Below are 14,632 nucleotides of genomic sequence, written 5' to 3'. Positions count from 1 at the left end.
GACCGCCTGGGTTGCAGGGGTGGGGTGGGGCCCTCCCACCTATACCTCGGTTTCTCTGCTCGAGTCTCACAAGCAGGAACTCGCTGACCGCGGGCTCTGCCTGTTTGGTGGAGGCAGCTCCTCCGCGGTGCTCTCAGGCCCGATCCAGCCTTCTTCAGCACCAACCAGCTCAATGAGCAAACGCCCACCTCACCTGGCCACAGACCCCGCAGCCTAGCGGAACAGCACGGGTCACGTGGCCAGAGGGCGTGGCCCCAGCGCGCGGACCACGTGACACGGCCTCTGGCGCAGGCGCCGGCGTCCAGGCGCGTGTTCTCGCTGCGCCCCCTCGTGGCCGCAGGCGACAGGGCGCAAGGTAACTGGGAAGGCACAAGTCTGGGTCTGGACAGCCCAAGGACATTGTTGCAAAGGCTTCCGTGAGAGATTAAAACCAGCCCAGACCTGAAGGTCCGTCAGCTTGCTCAGTAGGAAACAGTCAAATACAGGTAGGGTGATCACACAGAAAACCCAAGGAGGTTGACAAGAGGGTCATGAATTGAGGCATAAGCCCGGGGCGGGGATGCACGCATGCGTGCCTAGGATCCCAGCACTCAGGAGGCAGAGGCAGGAGGACTGACTGATTGACTGCCAGTTGAAGGCCAACCTAGGACACCTGGTTGGCAGACAGGGGTGTGGCTAAGGGTAGAGCAGTGGCCTACAATGTACAAGGCCCTTGCTTCCTGTAGTTTCCTCCTCCCCCTACGCCTCCCACCCCACCAGCCAGGTTTCTTTCTCTGTGTAGCTTTGGCTGTCGTGGACTCACTTTGTAGACCAGGCTGGCCTTGAACTCACAGCGATCTGCCTACCTCTGCCTCCCGAGTGCTGGGATTAAAGGCATGCACCACGCCTGGCGCTCCCTGTAGTGTTGTGACCACTTTTCCAGGAGGGGACATGTAGCACTTGTGCCCTCTGGCTGTCAGACTTTTGAAAAAATGGACTCCAAGAAATTAAAACCAACCCTCCCTCCATTCCATGCTGGTTGAGGGGAAAGTCCTGGGGAGACACTGCCTGCAGCTCTGTCAGCTTGTCAGACCACAGTGCAGGGGTGACTGGAGCCAAGAGGACTGCTCAGTGACGGACTGCGCAGGGTCTCTGCCCGCCTTGAGTGTGGCCAGCCTGGCTCTGGCAACCTTGCCCTTATCCCAGTCCCCTCTGCCTTCCTGAAGAAAGAAAACCACCCAATTGCATCCCTAAAGCTAGCCACCAAGGTCTAGTCCCATATTTGGCCACCTCCTCCTTCTGAGGCTGCCTGCCAAGGTCCAGCTACCAAAGTACTGAAGTGCAGCAACCAAAGCGTCTTTTGGTTCACCCAGGTAACATGCCCAGTCAGAACCCACCACCGCGCCCCCTGGTCTGACACAGCCCTCCCTTGATTCTCTTCGGAAAACCTGGACCCGCGAGGTCATTTGCTGCTGTCTTCCAGCCTGAGTCAGAAAGCAGCCACCTTGACTTGTCTTCCCTGATTCATAAAGGCTTTCTCTGTGAAAACAGGTGTTTGGGTGTGGTTTGGGCCGAGTCCATGTCTGAAGGGACCCCTGGCTGTGTGGGGTCTCCTAACAGATGGGACCATACCTTGACCAAGAATATTAGCCCTACAGATCTCCTGCACAATGAGGACCCTCCATCGGTCCATCATTTGTTCCACTTCCCGAAGAGGCCACGCTTTCCTCTGTTTGTCACTGTTGTCTCTTTAGTTGGCAGTGAGGACAGGAGCGTAGTCTCTTAGGGCTGTCAGACTCAGGGTCAGAGAAGAAGCTCTAGCCCAGCAAAGCCAGTGCTCACAGACAGGCAGGTGAGCGGAACCCTGCAGCCTTCACTTGCTAAACAGGATGAATACACAGTGAGTTCAGAAGGGGTCCAGGCTGGCAGTGGGTGTGTCTAGGGTGGGGTGGGCGGGGCTGGTGTGCAGGGCCAGGGTTGGAGGGTGTGTGTGTGTGTGTGTGTGTGTGTGTGTGTGTGTGTGTGTGTGTGTGTGTGAAGAGTAGGCAGGGCTGGGTGTCCCTAGCCACTTGGCTGTTTTATATTTCAGTGTTAGGATAAACGTCATACATAGCCTTGTGGTCAGAAGCAACTTTTGTAAACTTTATTTTTCTGCTGTAATTCTTCCTCACAACATTTTCCATTTTGGGTATATGCAAGCACAACTGGTGCACAGAGATTCAGGGAAGGGGAGGCAGAGAAAAGAGAGGCCTGTGGGTGAGAGACAGGTACCCCCTGGACCCCCTGACTGAAGTCGTTTCTGCCTCCACAGACTTTTGCTCTCCTTGCAATCCTGGGGTCCTCGGCTTTCATCTTTGGGTTTCAGTCTAACTTAGTGCTTTGTAGGAGGTGGGGGCAGGCAAAGGCTGAGCTTTCTGTGGGGTGGAGAATAGGGGTTCATGTGGGTTACAGACAGGCTGGAGCAGGCGTCTCACGGCTGAAGCAGGCTATCTTGCTCCTGGTTTTCTCTTGGGGGGGGGGCCCTCTCTCCATTACCTGCTCCACAAAACTGAGGGCCTGATGCAGACCTCAGAAGTGCCAACAGAGTGGTCTCACCTAGATGGCTACAGGGGAGAGTGGATTTTCACCGGAGTGTGTCAGGAACGCTGTAGCACACCTGGTATGAACAGCAGAGTGGCTATGAATCATGTGAGTCTGGCCTGTCAGTGTTTCTTAAGCAGGGCAGTCATTCTAGGGGACACATGGCTTTTCAGAACCCGGGATGATTTCTAGGTGGGCTTGGCAGGCACAGGCCGCGTGCTGTCTAGGAGGGCTCTGGGAACGTTAGCTTGCTGGCGATCTTCTCTTGAATGTTTTGCAGCACCTCATGGAACTGGGGGTAGTCTTTCTGCACTTGGGAGAGGATGGCATTCAACTGGGACAGCCTGTTGTCCAGGACCCTGCGCTCCAGCAGCTGGGAGTTGATGCTGCGGTACAGGAACACATACTTCCCCTCAACGGCCGCCTGCAGGTACTTGGCCCGTGTCTGCAGGGTCACGATATCTAAAAGGTTCTGGGTGGGAAAGAGAGCCTGTGTCAGTCCTCAGAAGTCAAGAGGACTCCTGTCCCCAGCCCAGACAGGAGGGGACACCAGAGAGGAGAGGAGAGGAGAGAACAGCCAAGGTGTGGGACTCGGGGAAGGAGGCCAGCTCATCCATCACGAGGAGGTGTTTGACTGCTGTGTGTCAGGACCCGTGCTAGATGCGCCCCTGAAACCTTGCGGTTCTCTCAGGCACACACACACCACAGCCGGCCCAGCTGGAAAGCACCCTGGAGCCACTTCTGAATTACCTGCAGACGCAGACTGATGCCGGGATTTACATTTGCCATGTCCCCGAAGTCTATGCTTGATGCTCTATTCCTAGCTGCCCCAGGGCCTGGGGCAGCCTCCTGATCCTAGGTCATCCTAGAGCTCTTCCCTGTCTCCAAGGTCAGCAGCGCCTTGCTCCTCATGAGGCTTGGTACAGTGTGGACAGTCTCCTCTTGGCCAGGCTGCCCCACGTACCTAAATGGCTTCCTCCTTGAAGCCTCGGCTAAAGTGTCTTTCCCGCACTGCATTCCTGGATTGTTCCTCTCAAAAACTCAGCCTCTTGGGTCTACTCAGAGGCCCTGACATCCTCCATCTTGGTGTCCCAAGAATGGAGTCTTCAGTACAGCTGGGAGCTTTGTTTGGTTGCCTTGGCATCCAGAATGGTGGTCTAAATGTGCGTTGTGACCGAATCACAAGGGACGCAGGTGGTGCTGTTACCAGCCTAAGGTGTGGCCAGTCGCCTTCCTGAGATCTTCATCTAGAAGCACGGGGGCTGCTCCTGGGGTGGCCCGCCCCGCCTGGATGCTTCAGACCCAGGGACCTCCCCCGAGGTGCTCACCTGCCGTTTTGAGGGCTGTGAGCTGGCTGATCTCCCCTTGGAGAGCATCTGTGTCCTCCTGCATGTCTGAAAGCGACTGCTGCTTCTCCTGGAGGGTGTTGCTGAGGAGTTTTTGAGATCCTTCCAGTTCTGAGATGGTCTTCGTGCATTCCTCTGTGGCCTAGGAGAGACACAGGAGCGGATCGACTCTTGGATACACTACACCTAGCAGACTGAGGCCGTCGGCTAAGGACCAGCCGCGTGCCTCAGAGTACATGTTCTGGGGGAAATTCCTGTAGCAGCCACATTTCTATTGCTGTGTTAAAATACTATGATTAAGGCCACTTAGAGAAGGGCGGGTTTATTTGGGCTTACAATTCCAGAGGAATAGGAGCCTGTGACGTCAGAGCAGAGGCAGGGCACCTCACACCCTCATACCAAAATCATGAAGCTGAGAAAGCTAACTGGAAGTTGTGGATGTCTCCCCACCCCACCCCCTTTTTTTCCAGACAGGGTTTCTGTGTAGCCTTGGCTGTCCAGGCTGTCTTGAACTCAGAGAGGTTCACCTGCCTCTGCCTCCCGAGTGCTGGGATTAAAGGTGTGCACCAACACGCCCAGCTTGAGACAGGGTTTATATATAGCCTGAGCTGGCCTTGAACTTGAGGCAGTTCTCCTGTGTCTGTCTCGAGTGGTGGACTCACAGGTGTGTCTGATATACCATGCTCCTACGGAGGCTGCCCCAGCACTCTGCTTAGTTCTCTGGATGGCTCTATAAGGTGGACATCACAGATGAGTAAACTGAGGCACACAGGTGAGGCAATGTGCCCCCGTCATGTGGAGAATGGTGTGCCGAGGCACATTCCCAGATGCCCTTCATGCCAGCACACTGTGTATAGTTAGTTGCTGTTACACTTGACCATCAGGCCCGCGAGGTGAGTACTGCTCCTGTTTCTCCCAGCGGGAGGTAAAAGGTCCCAAATTGCCCAAGGCCAAACAGAGCCCATTAGTGCAGGCTGTGGACAGCTGGGAACTTCCATCCCAGAGTTCTGGTCTGGCGGTTGCTGGGGTTGTGGGCCTTGAGTGGTGATGCCTCTCATCCTCTTTTAGGGAGCAAGCTGCCACATTCCCATCAGCTTGCCTTCCCACCTCCTCTTGAGTACTTGAGGTTTTTCTTCAAGGTCCCTCTGGGATCTCTACGGTCTGTTTCTGTGAGCAGGACGTGGCCTCCTGCAGGGCTGGGTGGTGCCCGGTGTGGACAGTCTTCTGGACCCAAGACAAACTCCCAGTGACAGGCCGAGAACAGCTGTGGCCAGCGTGCTTGGAAGCACAGACACTGACAGGTGCCACCTCTTCACTGGGCAGAAATTGCCACACAGGACACACGTCTCCCTTCCCAGACAGGGCCCAGGGCCCAGGAGATACAGCAGTGTGCGCCACCAGGGTGAGAGGAAATGGTTTGCTCAGACCCAGGGCTCGGTCTTCCCTCCCCTGTCTCTCCTCTGTCCCATCTGTACCATCTGTGACGGAGGAGAGCCAGGTGACCTCAACCCACAGGAATGAGGAGAAGGGAAGATGGGAATGGAAGGGCTCTCGGGACCGTGACCCAGTGTCTGCTGCTGCCCCCCCCCATGCCCCTCACAGTGGAGTGAAGAAGCCAGAGCAGGCAGGTGGCCACTCTCTGTGTCCTGCTGGTGTGACAAGGTGGGAGCAGGTGCGTCAGGCCAGCCAATGGGGAGGAATGGATGTGCACACTGACCCTGTGCAGTGAGGGGGGCTCTGAGCCCTAACATGCCTGCACGCCCCCCTCCCCCGCAAGACATACATGCTGCCTGGGCGGGAATTCGTCTCCCGACCATGACTGGGTCATGGAAGCTGACGAAGAGCAGGCCTTACCTTGTGAGTGTCCCTGATTTTCTTTCGAAGCTCGTTTTGCTGGTAGTGGAAGTCCGTCCTGGTGACAGTCTTCCTGTCCAGCTTCCTCTGCCCCTCGGCCTGCATGACGATGGTCTCCCTGCGGGCCACGGCCAGCTCCATGTCGCGGATCATCTTCTCCTGCTGTTTCAGCAGCTGCCCGTGCTTCACCTGGGAACGCGGTTAACTGAGGGTGGCTGACTCTCTCTCTTTCCCTGGCTTGTCGGACACTGGCCAGTGAGGTGTCAGGCATGCAGAGAGGGACACAAGGAGTCTGGGGGACAGTACACACTTCTGGAGAAGGCACGGATGTTCTCGTAAAGAGTACGGAGGGACAGCCAGAGGCGGGGGCGGGGAAGGAGACGGGCATGCCAGGTTCTGTGCCAGGTGTGTGGAGAGGGCAGGCAGACTCTGTCTGGAGACTGAGGTGTGGTCAGCAGTGTCATGACTAGCTCTTTCCATGTGACAAGACACTGACACTGGGGACTGAGGCTGGAGGTTGTGAGCATGCACCACAGGGTGCAAGAACTGTCCAGAGTCACAGGAAGATTGTAGCTGGTTGAAGTAAGCATACTTTATTCATGAAAGGTTAGAATGAATGAAGATGCTTTCTTTAAAATGGGGGGGGGCAGTCAGGGTGCTCAGGAGGTAGTTCAGTCAGTCAAGCTTTTGCCTCAGAAGTGTGAAGACCCTCAGAACTCATACCAAAGTGCCAGGTGTGGCTGTGCACGCTTATAATCCCAGGGTTGGAGAGGTTGTGAAAGGATTGGTGTGTTAGTAACTTATGTCCTTGCTGTGACAGAGTATCCTGGTGAAAAGAATTTAAGTGAGAGAGGGAATTACTCTGGCTTACAGTTCTAAGGGGTACAGTCCATTAAGGCAGGGAAGGGAACAGGGCGTGGCCAGATGGTCACTCTGCATCCACAGTCAGCAGCGAATGCCAGTGCTTGGCTCCCTTTGTCCTCGGCTGAGTCCAGGACTGTAGTCCACGGAACAGGGGGGCCCACAGCTCAGGAGACTGTAGCAGCCTCAGTGGGTCTAACCTAGAGAACCTCGCAGCTGTGCCCCGGGCTCAGCTACTCTAGGGGACACCTTGCAGCTGTGCCCAGACACTGTTGTCCAGGTGACTGTAGTGCTGCCGAGCTGACAGACCACAGACCATGAATCAAATCCTGCGCCCTGAACACTTAAACCAGCACTTTAATAGCTACACCCTGGCTCAGCTCACGCTTGAGGGCTGAAGAGCAGCCAACAGCCAGAGGCCTTTACACGGTGAATGACGTTGGAAAAGTGATGTCACTCTGATTAGCAATGTCACTGATCAGTTGACATAACTGTTCTACTTAAACACTTGCTCTCTGGATATGGGCGTCTCTGCACCATGTACATGCCTGGTGCCCGAGAAGGCCAGAAGAGGACACCTGACCTTTGGAACTGGAATTGCAGACAGTTGTGAGCTGCCATGTGGGTGTTGGGAATCAAACCCGGGTCCTCTGGACGAGCAGCCAGTGCTCTTCACCACTGAGCCATCTCTCCAGCCATTAATGGCTCTTATTTTTGTCCTCAGGTCTCGAACCTTAAATTGGTGGTCACAGTGCTGTAACTGTTCTATAGTCAGTGAAGTCTCATACGTGTGAGCGATGGCATGAGCTACTCTCTGAACCTTTTAGTGTATGAGTTGTTTTCTGGGACAGGGTCTCACTACGTCACCCTGGCTAGCCTGGATCTTGCTCTAACTGCTGGCATTAAAGATGTGCCCGCCACGCTAGCCCACAGGAGGCTCTTCTGGTCTCATGTTGGGATTAATGGGCTAGGAAACAGGGCTTTACAATCAGTATTTGAAAAGATCAGAGGGCCTTGGTAGCTTGCAGTCAAGAGAAAACAACATTTTCTGAGGTGACTTGCACATACCATAGCTCCTGACTGTCCTGGGGTTATTCTGCACAGTGTAGACGAAAGTCAGGCGCAAGAGGAGGTGACAGCACAGAGCTTCAGCCACCTTTGGTGGAATGCAGTCACTGTGCAGCAGCAGGCCCTCCCCAGGAGCTGTTACCACAGGCAGGGTGGCTCAGTGGTTCCCAACGTGGCCAGGTGTTCAGCATTCCCGATAACCCGTGCCCACAACTCTGAGACACTCACCTTCATCCTGTGGATCTCGGCTTTCATGGCACGGATCTCTGTCTGCCCGGTCTCGGAATCCACTGAGGTGCGCATCTCCTTTGCCAGTTGGATTTTTTTCTCCCAGAGCATGATCTGGTGCCTTGAGAGGCAGGAGAGGCAGTGTCAGAGCCAGAACAGTTTGAGTCAGGGTGGCGCAGCCCCCTCCCCTGCCCAGGGATGTAGCACACGGAACCAAAAAATCTATACTCCGGGTCCTTACAAAACCAACCGCAGCTCTTGGGGCAGACAGACCTCTGCACATGGGTTGCCAGGGAGGGGAGGAAAAGAGAGAGAAGAGAGAGGAGGAGACGGGAAGAGTTGAACGGGGGAGAGATGAGAGACAGGGGCTGGAGTGATGGCGCTCAGCAGTTAAGAACAATGCCTCTTGCCCAGGTGGGGTAGTTTGGATTCTGTTCCCAGCGTCCACTCGGTGGTTTGCTATTAATCGTAACTCTAGTGGGGTGGGTGGGTGGGGCGCAACAGGGCTATATAACTTAAGGACCGGGAAGGTACATGTGATTGGTCAAAATGTGACTCAGAACACTTGCCATAAAGCCACTGTGTGTGCATGTATTAACGCAGGAAATAAGGGTTCTCGGTGGACCTAGAGCCAGACCAAGCTCCGTCCTGCTTGGGCTATGGGCACCGCTGGCCTTGCCCGGCTTCTTACATGCATGCTGGGAATGTGAACGCAGGTCCTCGTTGCTTGCATGGCTCCCTCTTCCACTGAGCCATCTCCCTGTTTTGTTTTGTTTTTTTCTACTCTTAATACGTTGTCACAGTGTAAAATGCTTAGCGTTGGGTTTATGTATTACTACTTTTTTCATAAAACCACTCACGCTAGGCATGGTGGTGCATACCTTTAACCCCAGCCCATTTGGATCTCTGTGAGTTCCAGGCCAGCCTGGTCTATAAACCAAGTTTCAGGACAGTCAGGGCTGTTACACAGAGAGACCCTGTCTCGAAAAACCAAAAGGGGAAAAAAAAAAAAAAAGAAAGAAAAGAAAAAAGAAAACCACTTGCTACCCAGGGGTAACTGGCCTGGCAGGTGGTTGCCGCTGAATTTTTTTTTACAGATCCGTATGGTGGCTTTCTGTGGTTCTCCTGGGGTCCACAGAGGTGACCTTCAGACACACCCCAGTGGTGCCAATGCTTTTTTTTTTTTTTTAAGATTTATTTATTGATTACGTATACGGTGTTCTTGCCTGCATGTACACCTGCACACCTGAAGAGGGCACCAGATCTCATTATAGATGGCTGTGAGCCACCATGTGGTTGCTGGAAATTGAACTCAGGACCTTTGGAAGAGCAGCCAGTGCTCTTAACCGCTGAGCCATCCCTCCAGCCCAAGGTGCCAATGTTTGATGGCCATCCCCACAGACCCTCGGCAAGCCTGGTAACCTTTAGCACCAGCTCACAGCCGGACCCCCCTACTCACTCCGCCTCCACTAGGCTATTGAGGAGGGTGGCCTTTTCCTCACGGAGCTGTGCCAGCTTTTCCTGCATTTGGATGGTCTCTCTTTCTGCATCCTGTGGGGACCAAGGAAAGCTGTGAGGAAGGCTCAGGGCTGTGACCCTGGAGTCCCCTCAGGACTGGCAAGGCCTCAGACCGACAACATCCTGATCCCTCTGCAAGCCACGCTAGGGAATGTGTGTGCCTGGAGAGTACTGGCCCTCCCTTCATCAAACCCTGCAGGAGGGAGGGTGACAGAGGGTGCGAGTGGGCAGTGCCAACCTTCAACGTGCGCACAAACTCTGTCTCCACCACCAGGCTGCTCTGCTGCAGCTGCTCCAAGTTGCACCGGTTCCTGTCCGTCAGCATGTTGAGCTTGGTCAGGTCGTTGTCCAGGTCTTTCATGTGGCGGGTGATCTCCTTCTGTTCCCGCTTCTCCTGCTCGATCTTGTCTGCAGACGAGGAAGGGCAAGTGGAGGGGTGATGGAAGGGCGCGCTGGGCCCTTCTGCGGCTCCCCCTTCCTGCCCTGGCTGACTCAGTCTTGTGACCCTCCGCGGAAAGGAGGCTGAGTCTCTTTCTGGACCCTTCTTTCCCAAAGTCTGGTCCCTGGAGGGAATTGCAAGGACTCTATGCTGCAGAGGCACAGGTAGAGAGCAGGGGTGGGGGGGGGGGGGGAGCAGGGGTGGATGGAACTTAGATGCTGTAGGTATCTGGGGAGAGCAGGCCCTTTGCCTTCACCACTTGGCCTTAGGGCAGGGTGGGAAGGAGAAAAACAAAGGCCGTTCTTGACTTTCTGATGGGTGGGGAGAACAGCTGCGTGCAGGACCCAGGACCCAGTCCTGAGGTCTGCTGGGTCCTTGGCCTTTCCCACACCAGTGTCCTTGGCTGGCTCAGGGCCAGGTCTCTGGGTGTGGTGGCTATCTTTGTCGCAGCTGACCCCATCCACGTCAGGGGCTTTGCATTCTGCCAGCTCTGACCTTCCACACTGCTCTTCCCTCCTGTTGCCAGGCAACCTTTCTGTACTTGACCCTTCCCGGTAGGTGGCTGCATGGAGCCAAAGGCTGAGAAGCGACCCCATGGGATCTCTGGGAAGTGGGCAGGCACGGTAGCTCCAGACCTCCACACAGCATTCCCGAGAAGGCCTAACCGGACCTTGTGGGACCCAGGATGTCCCAGGAGGGTGCTATGTGTTGGTGGTGACCCAGGAAAGACACCACAGAGGGCCTTGGGTCTCAGATGGAGTGGGTGAGGCTTCTGAGCACGGGGACAACTCTGTGGGACCCACTGCTCTGGAGGCTAAGGGTTTTCACCTGTGCTTCTGAGGTCCATGAGGGGTAGGAACAAAATGCTTAAACTCAGTGGCAGGGACTGAGGAGATTGGCTGCATTTGTCTGAGTTCCTTAGACCACAGAGTTCCCTTGAAGGAGAGTTTTGTTCCCATCCCTCACAGAGCTCAATAGCACAGGTGACCAGGGCATGAACAACTAAATGACTTTAGAATTTTTGTGGTTTGCTTTGCTTTTGCTTTGAAACAGGGTCTTACTATGTAGTTCAGGCTAACCTCAAATTTACAGCCTCAGCCCACTGACTGCTGGTATTACAGGTGTGTGGCAACTGGTCTGAGCTGGGATTACAGGGGTGTGGCACCTGGTCTGGTCTGGGGTTACAGGTGTGTGGCACCTGGTCTGGTCTGGGGTTACAGATGTGTGTGACACCTGGTCTGAGTTGGGATTACAGGTGTGTGGCACCTGGTCTGGTCTGGGGTTACAGTGTGTGGCACCTGGTCTGGTCTGGGATTACAGGTGTGTGACACCTGGTCTGAGTTGGGATTACAGGTGTGTGGCACCTGGTCTGGTCTGGGGTTACAGGTGTGTGGCACCTGGTCTGGTCTGGGGTTACAGGTGTGTGGCACCTGGTCTGGTCTGGGGTTACAGTGTGTGGCACCTGGTCTGGTCTGGGGTTACAGTGTGTGGCACCTGGTCTGAGTTGGGATTACAGGTGTGTGGCACCTGGTCTGGTCTGGGGTTACAGGTGTGTGGCACCTGGTCTGGTCTGGGGTTACAGGTGTGTGGCACCTGGTCTGGTCTGGGGTTACAGGTGTGTGGCACCTGGTCTGGTCTGGGGTTACAGGTGTGTGGCACCTGGTCTGGTCTGGGGTTACAGGTGTGTGGCACCTGGTCTGGTCTGGGGTTACAGTGTGTGGCACCTGGTCTGGTCTGGGGTTACAGTGTGTGGCACCTGGTCTGGGATAGGCTTCAGGTGTGCTGTGGCACCTGATCTGGCAGTCTCATGGCTGGAGGAGCTTAGCCCTGCATCGCCCCTTCCCCAGGGTGCCCTGAGGCTCACTCTCTATGCGAAGCTTCTTTTGCTCCATGATGTGCAGCTCCTTATTGAGTTGGCCCAGGGACACAAGCTGCTCCTCCCGCTCGTGCGTGACCTGGACCAGCTCCTGCTGCAGTCGCAGCCAGGTCATCTGTGCCTCAGCCACTCCAGAGTTAAGCTCCTCTGACTGTTTCATCAGCCTTTTGATCTCCAGCTCCAGGGGTCCAGCTTCTTCCCCCTGGACGGGATTTAACCACAGCGCAGCGTGAGCCTCGGGATCCGGGATCCGTAGGCTTGCTGTGTTTGTTATTACTTATATGTGCTGTATACATGTCGAGTGTTATTTTGTTCAGACTGGCTCTCGTGGAGACCCTGGACCTCACTGACTGGTCAGACTGGCCGGCCCGCAGGCCACAGCAACCCTCGAGTCTGCCTTCCCAGCACTGGGGTTTCAGGCCCCAGGTGCCATGCCTGGCTCTTACTTGTGTACTGGGGTGAACCCAGGTCCTTATGATCACGGAGCAAGGACTTTGCCGACTGAGCTAGCCCACCTCAGGCCATCTTTTGAGGTGGGCTATGGAGTAGCCTGGGTTTAAAGCATCCACTCCAAGGGCTCAGAGTGTCCTCAGGAGTCCCCAAGTGCCTCATCTTTTCACAGGCCCTGAGGTCCTAGGTCCTGGAGGGCACAGTCTTTGGCCTGCAAAGAGACTTTGTATACCATCCTCTGACCCAAGACCGTCAAAGTTTAGGGCTTCTCCAGCACAGGCCCTCCCCGACAGCTTGGTCTGTTTGGGGACTTGAAGCCCATAGTGGGTCCTCAGGTTCCGGGTGCCTGGGAGATAGGTAAGACGCGGAGCCCTCAGACTCCTTAGACCGCAACCTACTGCAGCAGATGGCGGTCAGTCTGGGTGTCTGTGTGCCTCACGAGCCATTAAAATCAAAATGATCCAGGTGAGGTAGCACTCGGCAACACTCAAGCTGAGGCTGCGGGACCACCTGAGCATGCGCAGTGGCCACTTCACTAGTGGGATGGGGAGGGGCAGGGAGAGGGGCCACAGGCACGTGGCTGGGAGCCCAGGGTGGAGCCTCACCCCCAGCACGGACACCATCTGCTCCAGCTGCTTGTTGAAGAAGTTGATGAGGCTCTGCTTCCTCTCGATGAGGATGGTGCGCCTGGCGATCTCGCTCTCGCTGTTGGTGATGAGGTCATTGACCCTCCTCACCTCTTTGTCCAGCTCCGCCAGGGTCTTCTTATGCATGTCTACCTTGCAGTTGGTGTTGGTGATGTCCAGGGTGGCCTGAGCAATGTCGCCGTCAATCTTCGAAAGGTGTGTCACCTGAGGGCACGGAGGGCAATCGGTGTGAGCGGGTTTTTTTTCCCCTGCCGTGTGAACGGGCTACACGGCTGACTCCTCGACAGCCTGCACGTGCCCTGCGTGCAATCAGGAGGAAGCTTGCTGGCCCTGGATCTCCAGGACCTCCAAGTGGCCTGCTCTCCCAGTGGAGATGGCTCTTACGGAAGAAAGCGGGGTGACCCCAGCACACGGGCAGCTGAGGCTCAGTGTGGGCTACAAAAGACACTCTCTGTCCCTCTCTTTCTCAAGAAAGGGGATTGGGGCTAGTATGCTGGGTTTTGTTTGTTTTGCTTTGTCTTTTTGGTTTTTTGAGACAGGGTCTCTCTGTGTAGCCTTGGCTGTCCTGGACTGGCTTTGTCGGCCAGGGTGGCCTCGAACTCAGAGAGATCTGCCTGCCTCTGCCTCACAAGTGCTGGGATTAAAGGCGTGCGCCACCACGCCAGGCTTGTTTCCTTGTTTTGAGACAGGGTTTCTCTGGGTAGCCCTGGCTGTCCTGGAACTTGCTCTGTAGACCAGGCTGGCCTCCAACTCAGAGATCTGCCTGCTTCTGCCTCCTGACTGGCTCATGTCTTTAATCCCAGCACTTGGGAGGCAGAGGCAAGTGGATCACTGTGAGTTTGAAACCACTCTGGTCTACATACTGAATTCCAGGACAGCTAGGGTTAGACAGTAAGACCTTGAAGGGAGGGAGGGGAGAGGAGAGGAGGGAAGAGGAGGGGAGGGTGGAGGCGAGGAAAGAGCAGGCTGTCAGTGCTGGGCACAAATGCAGATGGGGGAGTGATGCATCATGGGAGATTCTGTCACAAGCTAGCCACCAGAGCTACCTAGAGCCCTACCCTGTCACAGTGTACTGTGTGCTTTCCTGTGTCCCTCAGGTGAGCACATGGGGTCCACAGTGCACTGATCTCTGTAGTCTGACAGATCTTGTCTCATTTTCTTACATAATTAAAAAAATTTTTTTTTGAGATAATGTCTCACTGTGTAGACCAGGCGAGCCTCGAACTCACAGCGATCCCTCTGCCACTGCCTCCCAGGCACTAAGATTAAAGGCGTGCGCCATCACGCCTAGCCTCCTCTTATGCACTTTTTAACGGCTGTGCAATGCACAGTGGGACTCTGTTTCCGGACCCCTTCAGACTTTGGCATTTTCTTCCTTTTACACTGTGCTCATGCAGAGTACAATGCTTCTGCCACCACCCCCTGCAACCTGCGGGAGCAGCCAGGCCTCTTTGGGACCCCAGGAGCTCAGCTCTGCCTCTGAGTTTATAATGAGATTCTGTGTTGACACCCTTTCCTCTATCCCAGCTCCAGACAGAACGTGTCTGCCATCCTCTGATCCTCTTTCCACACAGGCCGCTTCTGCCCCACCTGTCACCAGTGCACAGGGCTTCTGAGTATCAGGTGCTCCCTCTCAAGGGCTCTACTTGTGTTGGAAAACCATGGTGATAGACAGCCTAAGGCTCTTTACTGCCCCCTGGTGGGAGGAACTGGTGACAATATATGGCTACTCCATGACCGACAGGGTGGAGACCTGGTGACAGCGCCCTTAGGGGACAGGTTTGGC

The 14,632-nt window shown here is 55.3% G+C and overlaps 1 protein-coding gene across 1 annotated transcript in view; it reads right to left on the bottom strand.

The window, feature by feature from the left end:
* Positions 1 to 231: 231 nt before the first annotated feature.
* The window catches only part of Ccdc40 (coiled-coil domain containing 40), a 34,046-nt gene continuing 19,645 nt past the window's right edge, over positions 232 to 14,632 (bottom strand). Inside the window, exons 10-18 of the mRNA XM_051159298.1 lie at positions 12,805 to 13,050; positions 11,738 to 11,951; positions 9,673 to 9,842; positions 9,376 to 9,467; positions 7,917 to 8,037; positions 5,760 to 5,948; positions 3,888 to 4,047; positions 2,812 to 3,021; positions 232 to 359 (exon numbers count right to left, since the gene is read on the bottom strand). Coding sequence (XP_051015255.1) covers positions 232 to 359; positions 2,812 to 3,021; positions 3,888 to 4,047; positions 5,760 to 5,948; positions 7,917 to 8,037; positions 9,376 to 9,467; positions 9,673 to 9,842; positions 11,738 to 11,951; positions 12,805 to 13,050 — 1,530 coding nt within the window. The remainder of the gene's footprint in view (positions 360 to 2,811; positions 3,022 to 3,887; positions 4,048 to 5,759; positions 5,949 to 7,916; positions 8,038 to 9,375; positions 9,468 to 9,672; positions 9,843 to 11,737; positions 11,952 to 12,804; positions 13,051 to 14,632) is intronic.

This window comes from Acomys russatus, chromosome 16 (genome assembly GCF_903995435.1).
Source record: "Acomys russatus chromosome 16, mAcoRus1.1, whole genome shotgun sequence".
In the NCBI taxonomy this organism is placed as follows: domain Eukaryota; kingdom Metazoa; phylum Chordata; class Mammalia; order Rodentia; family Muridae; genus Acomys; species Acomys russatus.
Note: the sequence above shows the minus strand (reverse complement) of the source record. Positions and strands in the feature narration are given on the sequence as shown.